This window comes from Bison bison, unplaced genomic scaffold, assembly GCF_000754665.1.
Source record: "Bison bison bison isolate TAMUID 2011002044 unplaced genomic scaffold, Bison_UMD1.0 scf7180017864304, whole genome shotgun sequence".
NCBI classification, from domain to species: Eukaryota; Metazoa; Chordata; class Mammalia; order Artiodactyla; family Bovidae; genus Bison; species Bison bison.
Window position 1 is genome coordinate 4,447,144 of NW_011494876.1, and position 14,341 is coordinate 4,461,484.

The 14,341-nt window shown below is 44.5% G+C and overlaps 1 protein-coding gene across 3 annotated transcripts in view; it reads right to left on the minus strand.

Moving 5' to 3' along the window:
• The window catches only part of PTPRG (protein tyrosine phosphatase, receptor type, G), a 775,476-nt gene that overhangs the window by 56,922 nt on the left and 704,213 nt on the right, over positions 1–14,341 (minus strand). For all 3 annotated transcript variants that reach the window (XM_010851541.1, XM_010851540.1, XM_010851538.1), the window contains one exon: positions 3,553–3,644. In XM_010851541.1, coding sequence (XP_010849843.1) covers positions 3,553–3,644 — 92 coding nt within the window. The remainder of the gene's footprint in view (positions 1–3,552; positions 3,645–14,341) is intronic.

Sequence of the window (14,341 nt, forward strand, 5' to 3'; positions counted from 1 at the left end):
TTACTAAATAGGACTGTGTAGTTTTACAAAAAATAAGGGATTATGATCTGGTTGAAAGCTTTTTAAAGAAAGGTCATATAAGGTAACTTCTTCTCAGTGAAGGGTGAAATAAGTTTTCTGTCTAGGCGCATCCCCACGGAAGGCTACTGCTTTCTATAAAAACCTGAGGAAACGCTGGAAGAGCAGTCTCACCTCTGGTTTCACCAGGGAAGTCCTCTAACACTACAGCGTTTCAGGTCATTCACTCTCACAAATGCATCACAACTCATCAAGGGGATGTGTCTACTAGGATTTCCCTAGCAGTCCAATGGTTAGGACACTTGACTTGCAATGCACAGGGCAAGGGTCCGATCCCTGGTTGGGGAACTAAGACCCCACATGCCCTGTGGCATGGCCAAAACATTAATAAACTAGGTAAGCAACAAAGATTTACTATATAGCACAGGGACCTATATTAAATATCTTATTTCAGAAAAAGGATGCATCTACTAGACCAAGGGAGATTCAACTCAATTCCATGCACTTCTCAGTTAGTGGCGAATCTTATGCCGTGGAATTGTTCCTTCCACGTATTTCTACCATCAGTGAGTGAGAATCTCACATTTGAATAGATATGCTGTTGGACTGTGAGTTTTTTACTTGCTGCTGAGAAATGAAGCAGAGAACACTCAAAGAGCATTTCTGGTCTAAGATACCTACTTAGAGGTGTGGCAAAGCGGCCACGACTGATGGCATTTTCTGAGGATCCCAGGGAACTAAAAGTCCTAAAATCCAAGTGGAAGAACGCAGTGAAGCTAGCTGCACGCAATGGATGTGGATCCGTGTTTGGGACAGTCTTAACCTGGGGACTGTGCAAATGCTTGCTGTCCACAGATGCTGGGAGGAATGACATCACGATTTGGGAAGGAGATATCCACAGCTGACAACTTCGGCTTCCATGAATCTTTCCAAACTTCCCTGACACGTACCACCTCATGCGATCTTTAATATCCTGCTCACTGCAGATTCTGGAAACTAGGCTCAGAGAGGTCAAGTCATTGACCTAGGTTTCATGGTGGAGGCAGGGTGAGATCCTTGGTGTTCTGATTCCCCATCCAGGGGGAAAGAAACTAAAAATGCAAAGACCGTGCAAGAAGTATCTCTCACCACTTAACCTTTTAAAATGGATTTCAATTGCACAGCTACCCAACAGCTGTGTTTGTTGGCTGAATCAATTCAGAGGGGAGAGGCCCCGGGCATTTTCCAGAGGTCAACACATATTCTAGGTGATGCAAGAGGAAAATGATTATACACGCACTGCTGCACAAATGCGGTAGAGTCAACAAAACTTATTCCATGGGGATGGGGGGCTGGTCCTGTCTGCCTCCTCTCAAAGGCAAAGAATGTAATAAAGGGTGAGGGTTAGTGGAGAAGAACAAACTAACACAAGACCTACCCATCTGTATGGGAATTGTTTAGCAGCCACAGAATGATCCAGTGGGGCACTTACCCAGAGACTTTTCTGCTACCCTCTCTTTGCTGTGTGACAAGCTTTAGTAAGAGAAGCTCACAGAATGGCGAGAACATGGCCAATTCCAGCAATATCTAATGTCTTAACATATAGAAACATACAGGGCCAAAGCAGTCCCCAGCCATAATCGTATCTAGAGAAGACGTGCAAACAACAGCAGCGTTCCTTCTGGGGACTCAGAAAAGTACTGCATCTCCGAGCCTCATAGCAAAGGTCTTGAAAGAACTGTAAGGAAGCTTTGCTCATATTCATCATTCACCCAGAGAGTTCGAGAATCCCAACCATGTGCCAGGTATTTATTCTTGCACTAAGAAGACATCCATTTGCCTTTAGGAAGCTCTCATTGTAGTTGGGGGAGACCACAAACCAAGTAAAATGTATGGGGTACTAGATGATAAAGAAAACCATTCTAGAGAATGAGGCAGACAGCTGGGATCCAGGGTCTGCAGGGGCGTGGGAGATGGCACCTCTGCTTACAAAAGAATGATGTCAAGAGGATCCGTGTACACACTGCTATACGTGAATGGATAACTGGGACTTCCCTGGTGGTCCAGTGGTTAAGACTTTACGCCCCCAGTGCAGGGTGCCTGGGTTCAATTCCTGGTCAGGGAACTAGATCCCGTATGTCAACTAAAGATCCAACAACTAAAACCCAGTGCATACTAATGAGTAAAATAAATATTTAAATAAAATGGATCACCAACAAGGACCTACTGTACAGCACAGGGAACTCTGCTCAGTGTTACCTGGCAGCCTGGATGGGAGGGCGGTTTAGGGGAGAATGGAGACATGTATTATGTATGGCTGAATTGCTTTATCGTATACCTGAAACCGTGACAACATTGTTAATAGGCTATACTGCTCCATTATAAATACAAAAGGATGAATGTATAAGATATCTGAAAATACGTGTTTCCAAGTACAGAATGCAACTCAGAGGAAGAACGTTTGATTCTGGCACAACAGGAAGGGGACACCAAATAAAAACGATGGAAAAGTGAAGAAGTGAGTGTTAGCGGCTCAGTTGTGTCCCACTCTTTGTGACCCCATGGACTGTAGCCCACCAGGTTCCTCTGTCCATGGAATTCTCCAGGCAAGAATACTGGAGTTGGGTAGCCATTCCCTTTTCCAAGGATCTTCCCGACCCAGGGATCAAACTTGAGTCTCCCGCATTGCAGGCAGATTCTTTACCATCTGAGCCACCAGAGAAACCCCAAGAACGATGGGGGCAACCTTCAAATCACTCACACCATCTACCAGAGCTAAGCCACTGATGAACTTCTCACATCTGTGGCATCAGCCAAGGTTTACTAGTGTCCTGCCTGCAATGCAAGAGACCTGGGTTTGATCCCTGGGTCAGGAACATCCCTGGAGAAGGGAATGGCTACCCACTCCAGTATTCTTGCCTGGAGAATTCCAAGGACAGAGGAGCCTGGCAGGCTATCGGCCATGAGGTCATAAGAGTCAGACATGACCAAGTGACTAACACTTTTCACCAATCCCTACCCCAACAGCACCTGAGCATTTCCTACTTGTATCAAGGACAAATGAAACAGATACCAGATCAAAAACATCTCTCTAGACCCCCATACAAAGAGCCTAAGTACGAAAACTTTCAACCATCATGTAATTATTTTCAGAGTAAGGAATCTTAGGATAAAACTTTAAAATATATATGTAACAGTATTTCAATTTTTTTTTTAAAGCAAGCACACATTGCCTGTCATAACAAAATTGAGTCCAAGAGACTGCAAGTACATAAGTATGTTTTCCCCTTTTTTTCTACTCTTTCTTCCCTTTCTTCATGAGATTCTACATTATGTGAACTCATAGTCATCTGTTCTCTGAAAGATGATTTCATTACATGGAAGAGATGTAAAGGAGCAAAGATTTCATTAAATTACCCTTAGTTAAGGCTCTCTTAGACTGGGTGAGCTTGAAAAGACTATAAAAATAATATTTTGTCATGGCTGTCACATAACACTGAGAACAAAAAAGAAAAACAATTAGCCCACTGGAAATAGGAGTCGTGTCTTACTTACCCGGAATAGGAATGATTGGAATACTTTCATTGGGGACCACCCGAGGTGAACTGCTATCTTCCACATAGAAATGAGCTGTCTGAAAACATTTTCTGTGCAGGAAAGAGACAAACAAACAGTGAGAAGAGAAATACACTTTGTCTGAGTTCACCATCTTTCAATTCTTCTTTCAGACTCTCCCCGCTTTCTATCTCAGCCAGCACGGGAAAGGAACAAGATACAGGGGGACAATGTCCAGCCGATTGGAAGGACCCCCCGCCGCTGAAGAACACCCACTTTTTATTGCACTATACCCATCCTGAGAGATAAAAGGGACACAACTTAGTCACAAGCCACTCAGACACATGAAAAGTTGGCATGAACTGAGGAAACTTGCTGTATGAACTGCAAGGATTAGCTCACAATCTTCCCCAATTCAACCTGCTCCAGAGGAAGAATTATTCGCTATTCTAAACTCTCAGCACCAAGTTCAAACCGTACCTCGAACCCTCCCAAATGCAGTCATCGAATGGCCCAAGCACACAACAGCACCTCATTGTTAGCGCTCAGCAGAGGCCCCCACCCCGAGCCCCAGACAGCTCTTGAAGGGGGTCAGAGGGCTTCCAGGGGCAAGCACCCTAGCCAGATAACGTCCGAGACCAGCACCCAATGCTGTCGAGTGTCGTCTGTATGTCAGGGGTTCTGTTTGATTTTTACCTGGACTTGAGACAAAGCAGGGAGCAGACACTGGTCATCACTGGACAGCCAGGGAGCAGAAAAGCCATCGGCGGCTCGCTCAGCTTCTGCCTGCTGCCGCCGGCCGGCCCTCGGTGTTCCCGCAGCCACGTCACTGCTCATTGCGGCCCTAATGAGCTGCCGGAAGCACCGGCTGAATATTTAATGAGGCTGCTCAGCGTGAATGGCTATTGTGACCAGAGACGGGTCCCTGTTCATCTGGCAGAGGGGCTTCACAATAGCTGGCCCCACTGCTGGGTCTTTGAGACAAGCAGGCGGCAGCCTTCTGGTGCTTGGGGTCCCGGGGACCCAGGCCACTCCTCTGGCGTCTCCCAAGAGCCCTGTGTACACCCAATTAATTAGAGCTTCACTTTTTCGGGGGTAGGCTATGGGTATCCCTACTAATGGAGTAAGTCAACTTTTCTTAGAAGTTGTCTTGGCTCCCCTGATCGCAAGTACTCTTGCGATGATTCTGTTGGGTGTCTCATGTTTCTACAAAGCCAAAGCAGAGGGGTTTTGGGGGAAGAGCAAACACCAGGGAATCTCAGAGACTACAGGAGATCTTGGTGGGAGTGAGGAAGCCTCTGAGTTCTGCAGATTATTGGGACTGTAGGTTTGCACGGAGCTGTTATAATTACACACAATCAAGAAGGATCACACGTCCCAGTGGGAAATGTTTTCCTTTCAGCGGTGCCTGTGTTCAGACAGGAAGTAGTTCTAACCAACTGCACGCCCAGGCACAGCCATGGAGCAGTCTGGAGGGCTGCTCCCTGCCATGAGGGACTCCAGAACATAAATCACTTCCTTTCCTGGCACACATCTCACGGGACTGCTCTCGCAGAGCACCGAACAATGGTTTTTTCCTATGAACTGCCTGGCATTTGTAGTATAAATAATAGAACACGTTTTTACCGCTTACCGTCTAGCTGTCTACCCCTAAATTTGGAAGGAACAGTCAGTCTGACTTAAGCTTCAAGGACATGAAACGTACAAGAATTTTAGGGCTACAGTGGCGACGGGATCTTCTACTGCATGTGAAAGGAAGCGGATTCACGTGAAAAAAAAAAAACCTATGATTTTTGTGATTTGACGTAATAGTTTCTTTCTGTTTCCAAGGTCATCAAATTTTCTATTTCTTCATCCCTGCCACCTCCCATGTCCCTGTCCCCGATTTACACAGATTTCCAGAATGTAACCTTAGAGTTAAAACACGGAGGATGGAGACTTTGCCAACCAGCTACACCTGTAGCCACCCACCGTCATAGCTGAGGAGTATCTCTTTTTCTTAAGATACTGGACCACTGAAGTATTTAGTAGCCCAAAAAAGTACTGTGTGATAGTGAAACGAATGGCCCAGATTACCAGCTCAGATTTGAACTATGCACAAAAGGGGGGAAAAAAAGTGCAAAAAAGATACCACACAACAAAGAATTAACTATTCTAAGACCATAATTACGCTACCTGATAAGATTTCTAAAATATAAAGTATTAGTCAAAACAATCAGCATTGGCCAAGTAACTGTTAATATCAAACGACTTGGAAAGCACAAACTGACACGGCAGGTTCTTTTCCTGGAAGAAAATAGGCAGACGGTTCACCCAGACCCTCAGTAACACGTGAGGCCAGAGGCTCCGTATCCTCTTTGGAAAAAGCAGCATGGACTGAAGCATATCACATGCTCCGAGTGTGGCTATTCATAATGGATTTTCCCTGCAGCAAAGGACTCTGGGATTGCCAGCGAAGAGCACACCCTGGGGATGAAGGTCAGAAACTCGGGGACCGAGGTCGCTACATCCGCACCCTGAGGCAGGTCACACGGACTCGGGTGGGCACCCAACTACAGAACTCAGTGGCAAACGCCTTCCCTCGGAGAAAAGGTTTCAGTGGACCCAGTGAGCATTTATTCGGCACCCACTGCTTAGCATGGCGCATGCAGAGAACACATTCTCTTTCTGGGAGCTTTAAAAACACCTCCTTAAGCCTGGCTAAGCATTTGAGTAATTAAAAATTAGGAACTACTGATATAAATGAAAAAAAGGAGAAAAAAAATCCAAGTTACCCTCATCCTTCTCTTAGTGACTGTCACTACTGCTATGTTGGGGTGTGTCATTGCACACTTTTCCTCATCTAGGGACTGTTCTGTGATCACTGACAATGACAGACTGGGAGCAGAACAATAAACAAAAGACAGACAAGGTCTCGCCCTCGTGGTGCTTATGTTCTTTCGGGGAAATCAACCACAAACAAGTAAACAAACAGTTTCAAAGCGTCAAGAGCTGTGAACAAAATACAACAGAATGAGGTGGTGATAACTGACGGGGGAGGTGAGGGAGGGGTCCTCCCTGAGGAGGTGGCCTCAGAGCTGAGCCGTGATTAAGGAGGAAGGGTCATGGGAAGTGCAGGGGAGACCACTCCAGGCAGATCCAGGAGCTGCTTAAAGAGCCTTAGCACAGAGTGAGCTTATCCACCGCAGGAACCAAAAGGAAGGCAGACCTATGAGCAGGGAAAGGAGGAGACCCGGAGAGGTGGGCAAGAGGCAGGGCATGCCAGATCCAAGGCCATAAACTTTGTTAGCATCTGTGAGCAGTGAAAAGCCAACAGAGGGCTTTAATCCACAGACTGGGACTCATCCCCTTCAAAGCGCGTGCTCTGGCTGCTACATGATGAATGGAGTACAGAGCAGCAAGAACGGAGCAAGGAGAGCCATCAGGGGCTACTGTTGTAATCTCATCCACATACCGACAGGCAGACAGTGTCCTTTTAACAAAAGGAGATCATATTATACATATCTCCTTGATAACAAACATGAACTGACATCTTCAGTCTGCTTACTTCTCCACTTTATGGGTACACTACACTGTTAGATGTTTAACTTCTTATTTCTTGAATAACTGTTGATGGGGGAGTCTACTTTGGTCAAGAGACTGATAATTTTGCTGGGTTGTGGCCTCCTTTCCACTACCATTGACTACATGGAGATGCATCTTCTCTGGGTACAAATTCTACACTGTGGGTTTAATACGTAAGAAAAGTGGCCGGTTCAGAGTCATTACCACACGACATTTTACTTGACTTGCTCATCTCAGAGAAGTCTCATGAGATGTTTTTTGGGTTTTTTTGCTTCTTTTTTTCTTTAAACCTTCAGTAGTATCCAGGAATTAAAAAAGTAAAGGCAAGAGATTTTGGAGAAGATGAAAAGAAAGTGTGAGTTTTAATACCTCTAAATATCTAAACTGTGATGTGTTCCAAGAGGCAGTATTGTCTCTAATTCTGAGCTCAGGAAAACGGAGACAAAATTTCTGAAAGTGCCTCAGTGTCGCCAAGCATGCAATTTCAAAGTTCTATTTAGGTTCAATTCTCCTTCAAGTTACTGACTCTAACATCTCTCCTTGAAGGAAACAGATTGTTTGGATCAAGAGCCATCCTATAACATTATTTCTTCACACTGAGCATTTGTTTATGCCAGTACCTCGAACAGGGAAATAGTCAATTGTGTTTGGAATGGAAAAAAAAAAAAATTAAGTTTAACTACAAATTACAGTCTCCTGGATACTCACCATAAATTTTTTATTCACCTCTTCCCCCTTTTCTTTCTTTCCTTTTTCTCTGCCCCTCCCATCATGTCTGCTTTAAGAATCTGAAAACAGATCTTTTTTTTTCCCCCACTAACCCTGACTGCCTCAGTAATGATCTAAATTAGTTATCTTTTACTTCCCCTTATCTACCTTTCAGCAAGTATTTTCCTGACACTCTGTGCTTCCCAATTTAGGAATCTGTTTTTTCCCTAGTAATCTCTTTATTTCTTTACGATTACAAATACAGTATTTACTCCCATGCTGAACTAGCTAAGTCATTTTCAGATGTGAACCAGCTAAGCAAAAGAAGAAGAGAAAAGGCTCACTTCACAACTCAAATTAGTAAGAGCAAAAACAAAAAAGGCAAATAAAATTACTTGGTTTAAACTTACTTTTTACTACTATTTTTTTTCTTTTGTAATTTATTTTTTTATTGAAGGATAATTGCTTTATAGAATTTTGCTGTTTTCTATCAAACCTCAACATGAATCAGCCATAGGTATACATACATCTCTTCCCTTTTGAACCTCCCTCCCATCTCCTGCCCCATTCCACGCCTCTAGATTGATACACAGCCCCTGTTTGACTTTCCTGAGCCATATAGCAAATTCCTGTTGGCTATCTATTTTACATTCAATTCAGGAATTTTTAAAGTTCACCTTAGTTTTGGAGGGTCCTGAAGTCAGTCAGCCCCTCTCTCTATCTCTTTCTCACACACACAGGAACACTCCCCAGTGAAGTTTCAATCAAGTAGTGGTTATTACTTGGCGGCATGTAGCTCTTTGCCTTGGGCAGCTTTTAAAATCCCTTGTTGGATGAGCCCCATTCCTGGTGATTCTAGCTGGGCAGGCCCAGGGTGGGTACATGGATATGTGTCTTCTGCAAAAATTTTCCCCAAATTCGGGTGTGATTGTCTCTGGTGAAGGACCACCGCGAGAGAAAAAACGGTTCCCGAGAGTCTCTAGGCCCTAAGAAAGCCCTGAAGAAATAAAACAATCCTGGGTGGCGGGCGCCTTAAAAATGCCCAGTTTTTTAAAGGGTCTAGAAATGCCTAGAATTTAAAGGGTCCTGTATGAGAAAATGAAATAGGATTAAGAATTCAACGATGTTAACATAACTCATCTCAAACACAGAAAGAAAAACTGTATTGCACAGAGCTTGAACAAAACCATGGAGTCTTCTGCTTGGTTCCTGTGAGAACCGAAGTTCCCAGACATAGGATGGAATTCTCTAAAGGAGACCAAGCGTGTTGCCACTGTATGGAAAACAAGTTTCAGAGCACAGAAAAAAGTTAGATTTCTCAAATGAAAGTTGTTCCTCCGACAGCTACCTTTTAAGCCACCTTTGGGGCTTTATGGCTCTGCTTGTCTGCCAGCAAAATAAATTTTAGTTTCCATGAAGGAATTCCAGTTATAGATATGAACTTGACTGTCAAGTAGTCCATGATGTTCTGATGGCCTCAATTCCAAGCGTCTTGCCACTTGAACAATGAAAACCAATCGAGTGAGAGGGCTTTCTAAAACCCACCCCTAGGAAGCAGGTACCGCAATAGAGTCCCACCACACGTTCACTGAGTGCTCCCAGATGGATGCAACGAAGAGGCATTCCAAGTTGGCAGGAGAGACTTTTCCTCAGTTCAACTCAAGTGGGAGCTGGATCAGAATGAAAACGAAATGGGAGAGGTGAGTCTGTGGGTCCCACTTTCCCTGAGCCTCTCAGAGAGTAAGCATCTCTCACCTTGAAGTCTGGCACGGAAAGCTATGCACATCTCATACAACACAGTCCCTGAATACGAGCCAGCTGCCTCCATTCCTTGACCAAAGGTGGTCCGCTATGTGCATCTTACAGGAAGCTCTAAGTAGCTAAGTGGAAACAGGCTTTCTGTGTTACTCTCCATTCATTCATCCCTTCTGAGAAAACCAACATGGGCTCCTGTGTTTTAAGATGTATCAGCAAGCTTTGACTAGAAGTGAAGAGGATGGTGCCCTACATTCCTCTCCATGTGATCAGATGCACATGGATCCTGGCTAGAAGCTCCTTGGTTTCAAGAGCACACCCCACTGCCTGGGGCCCAGAACCCATCCAGGGTCTGAAGGCCTCATGGCAGGACTGGGTGTGTATGTATGGATCAGCCGGGCTTTTAAAAACCCACAGGTGTTTTCAGCTTACAGTCACGAACAATGGGTGTCAGACTGAAATTTCTAAAAACAATTTTCCATTCTTTCAAGTCAGGCAGATACTTTGCAGAGAGACTTTTTCAGAAATCAAAAATCCTACTCTTGAGACAGCACAGCCTATGTACCAAGGACATCTTCCAGTCAAGATGCAGCAGATACGGACTGAGATGAGAAAGTCATCAACGCCAGTCCCCAGAGCTCCCCATGGGAACGTGCATGCTGCCAGCACAGGACAGACTGGGGTGTTTAATTGGCCCTCTTGACAAATGAAACCCCACCCCCACCCCACACACACCCCCAGCTGCTCTGGTGGTGCCCACTGTTAATAAACAGACTCAAGTTACAGAGGCTTCCTATTCAAACAAAATGTAGCCAACCACAGAGATAAGCAGGAACCCTCCAGGTTCTCCCTCCTGGCCTCTCATTTCTTTGCAAGAATCACCCAGAAGGACCAGTCTTCTGCAGAAAGGCTTTCCTTTCTGCTCCTCCTGTTTTCCCAGGCACCTGCTCAGATAAGCCTCTGACACGTCTTCACAATTTCCTTACTCAGATCTCTTTCTGCCCCTCTAACAGGAAGCTGAGAATAATTTAGACGCAAGATACTTTTCAAAAGCTAAGTGCTGACCTCCAGTCCAGGAAGACTCTATCTCATAGCTGTCCGGAACTCCACTGCCCACTGCTGCTGATGGCAGGCATCTGTATCTGCTTATAGGAGACTTTCTGAAGCCTCTAGACCCCTGGGTCAAACTGGACATCTCTGGCGAGCTTGAGATGAGACCCTGCTCTCATCCAGGGCCCTCGGCTTATGGTAACACTTCCCTCAGCATCACTGTAACTGATGGGGCATGGGTGCCAGTAGGGCCACAGGACAACATGCAGACTCCATGAAAACCGGGGATTATGGAAGTGAAAGTGGAAGCCACTCAGTCGTGTCTGACTCTTTGCGACCCCATGGACTATACAGTCCATGGAATTCTCAAGGCCAGAAAACTGGAGTGGGTAGCCTATCCCTTCTCCAGGGCATCTTCCTGACCCAGGAATTGAACCAGGGTCTCCTGCATTGCAGGCGGATTCTTTACCAACTGAGCTATCAGGGAAGCCCGGGATTATGAAACTACCAAATACTGATACACAGGGATTAGGAACCAAGTCACTGTCTTCAAATTCAGTTCAATGCTCTGTAATCACACCGGAGTGACAAGGAGTTTGTCCATGGTGTGCAGCTCAAAATGCTAATTGGAGGCTAGAACAGGTGTGTGGCTGAGCTGCTGTTGAATATTAATTAAGTAATCTTAACCGATACGTATACTGCCCTCACCTAACGTCACGGTGCATGCTTGCTAATACTCTCATTCATTCTTGTGCTGTCAAGCACAGAAATCATGTTAATATGTACTTTTGTAAATGGAAGTGCTGTAGTAAACCGTGTATGAATAAGAGCCACTTATAAATAGAAAGTGGGAACAGAGGCATGTGCCTTCGAGGAAGATGATTGAGGGCTATGTTAAAAAGACAAGGATTGATTTATTATGGCAAAACAACTCAAGAAATCGAACTGACAAAGACAACAATAGAAGGGAAGGGCTGTGGGAGTCGATGGGCTTTTTCCTCCAAGAGGAGGGTCTCCTAGAAATAATGCAGGGGTCCCGCTTGGAAAGCAGTTCCGTGTCAGTTCTCAGCTGAGACGCTTTCCTGTGTAACCACTCACTCACGTTAAGTTCCCTTTATTGCATCTGAAAGCACTCTGGAAAACTCGGTTTATACTCAGAGTATCTCTTCAGGAAGGCATCTTCTAGTAAAAAGGAATTCAGACCTGTGCTTCTTATTTGCATATTCTTTAAACCTTCAAAGGGACGTTGAGATCTGACAAATACTAATATCCTTGTGGGCATAATCTAATGGCTTAATTCACATGAGGGTGCTCCCAGGCATCCTAGGACAGATGACTGTCATACCCTGGATCAGTGGGGCTTGTCTGCTGTGAGGAGGAGATGATGGGAGAAAGGAAGAGAAAAGCGAACAAAACTGTTTTGGAAATGATGGGTGGGCAGGGTGACAGAGCAAACATATCAAATACGGAGAAAATGTTTGGAGATAGTTTGGATCTCACGTGGATAGGAGAGATGTCCCATCCAACCCTGGTTACAGCTGGAAGGGACAAGACTCTGATTTCTACAGTGAGAATTTTATTGGAGGACACAAACTGCCTGCAATTAACATCTTAGGAAAGTGGGAGAAAATTAACAAATAATATGCAGAGAAGCAGGAGCAAACTTCCAGGCTAGACATTAAGTTTGCCCGGAGACCCCTGCAGACACCCTCAAGTACTAGTAATGCTTTCTGGGTGATATGAGAGGAAAAGGTAATTTCATGAACCATATTTTGACAAGACCAGACTCTGAACAGGGCAATGTGTATATTCCAGCTGGTTTTAAGACAGTGAGCGCCAGACAGTCCTTGCCACACTCCTGGCTGTTAACTTATAAAGAGGGCCTCAAGTCCACTCCTGTTCAGTTAGTGCCCCGGTCTGGATGTTCTCAATTTCTGAACTGAGGCTTCAGGAACTCTTCACCTTATCTTGACCACTGTTGCAAGAGCTGACACAACATCCTACTGACTGGAAGGGTTAATGGGGACAGGACAGTCCAACTTATTTCAGGCAGGAGCTAGTAAATGCAGATTCATATTTCATTTACTGCACGTATGACTGAGTATCTGTATCATAAAGCGGCCCGGTAAAAACCTTGGCCAAGTACTTATTTCATGAACATAGTGACTGAACTAAGTCCGTCAGGTTTTTGCTGTAAGAGCTATTTTAAGGATCGACTGAGGTGTTATGTGCCTCTCCACTAAACAGCCCCAGATTGTAGTACTTTTAAAATATTTGGGACCATCTGGGGGAAAAAAACGATTCAGACATCACACTATCAGTCAGGTTTCATTCCAAGTGATTTAAGAATTTCACATTAACATTTGAAGCCATAAAAGTACCTTAAAAAAAAAAAAAGTAACCTCGGTTGGGGGAAAGACTTTCTAATGAGAATTGAAAACTCAGAAACCAAAAAAAGACTTTATGGATAAATCTGATTATATCAACATCAAAGAAGCAGCATAAACACAGTTAAAAGGCAATGTGCTGCTAAGTTGCTTCAGTCATGTCCGACTCTGTGCGACCCCCATAGACGGCAGCCCACCAGGCTCCCGCATCCCTGGGATTCTCCAGGCAAGAAAGGGAAAAGTGAAAGTGAAGTCGCTCAGTCGTGTCTGACTCTGTGCAACCCCGTGGACTGCAGCCCACCAGGCTCCTCTGTCCATGGGATTTTCCAGGCAAGAGTACTGGAGTGGGGTGCCACTGCCTTCTCCAAAAGGCAATGTACAGACTAGGAAAATATATTTGCAACCTGTACTGCTGACAAGAGCTCTCTCTTGATTAGAAAAAGACAAACAGTGCAAAGAAAGAATGAGCAAAAGATCAACAACTTATAGTAAAAGAAATACAAGTGGCAGAGCCATAGGAAAGATATGTAACCTCACTTATACACTAAGACACGTTTTTCCTTTTCACCTGTGAAGTTAGCAAAAATACCAAAATCTGACAACACACTGTGCTGGAGAAGCTGTAGGTAAATGGGCAGGATCATGCATTGCCGGTAGAAGCCCACCTTGGTGTCCCCTGGGGAGGGCAAACAGGCACTATCAGTTACGAATGCATGCAGCTCAGAATACAGCCCATTTCTTGAATTTATACTAGAAATAGGCCTATCAACTTCCAAAAGAACATATTAAGTTATTCACCACATTACTGTCAGTCATAATAAGACTTGGAAGCAGCCAAAATGACAGCCACAGGGGAACGGTGCAATAAATCACAACACAACTATACCAAAAAAAAAAAAAATATTGTGCTTCTGTAAAAAAGAATGAGAACTACATATGCATAGGGAAAAAAATCATGTTATGTGAAACAAAGGTTTCTGATAGCATATGTAGTATTCTGCTCTGTAAAACGAGATAAAGGAATATACTGAATAAATTCATATATAGCCACACACACAGAAACACACAGACACACACACATACACATAACCATCTCTGTAAGCAGACAATTAACTAATACGAATGATAACCATGAACAGTATGAAAAGGCAAAAAGATAGGACACTGAAAGATGAACTCACCAGGTCAGCTGGTGTCCAACATGATACTGGAGAAGAGTGGAGAAATAACTCCAGAAAGAATGGAGAGACGGAGCCAAAACAAAACCAACACCCAGTTATGGATGCGACAGGTGATGGAAGTAAAGTCCAATGCTGTAAAGAGCA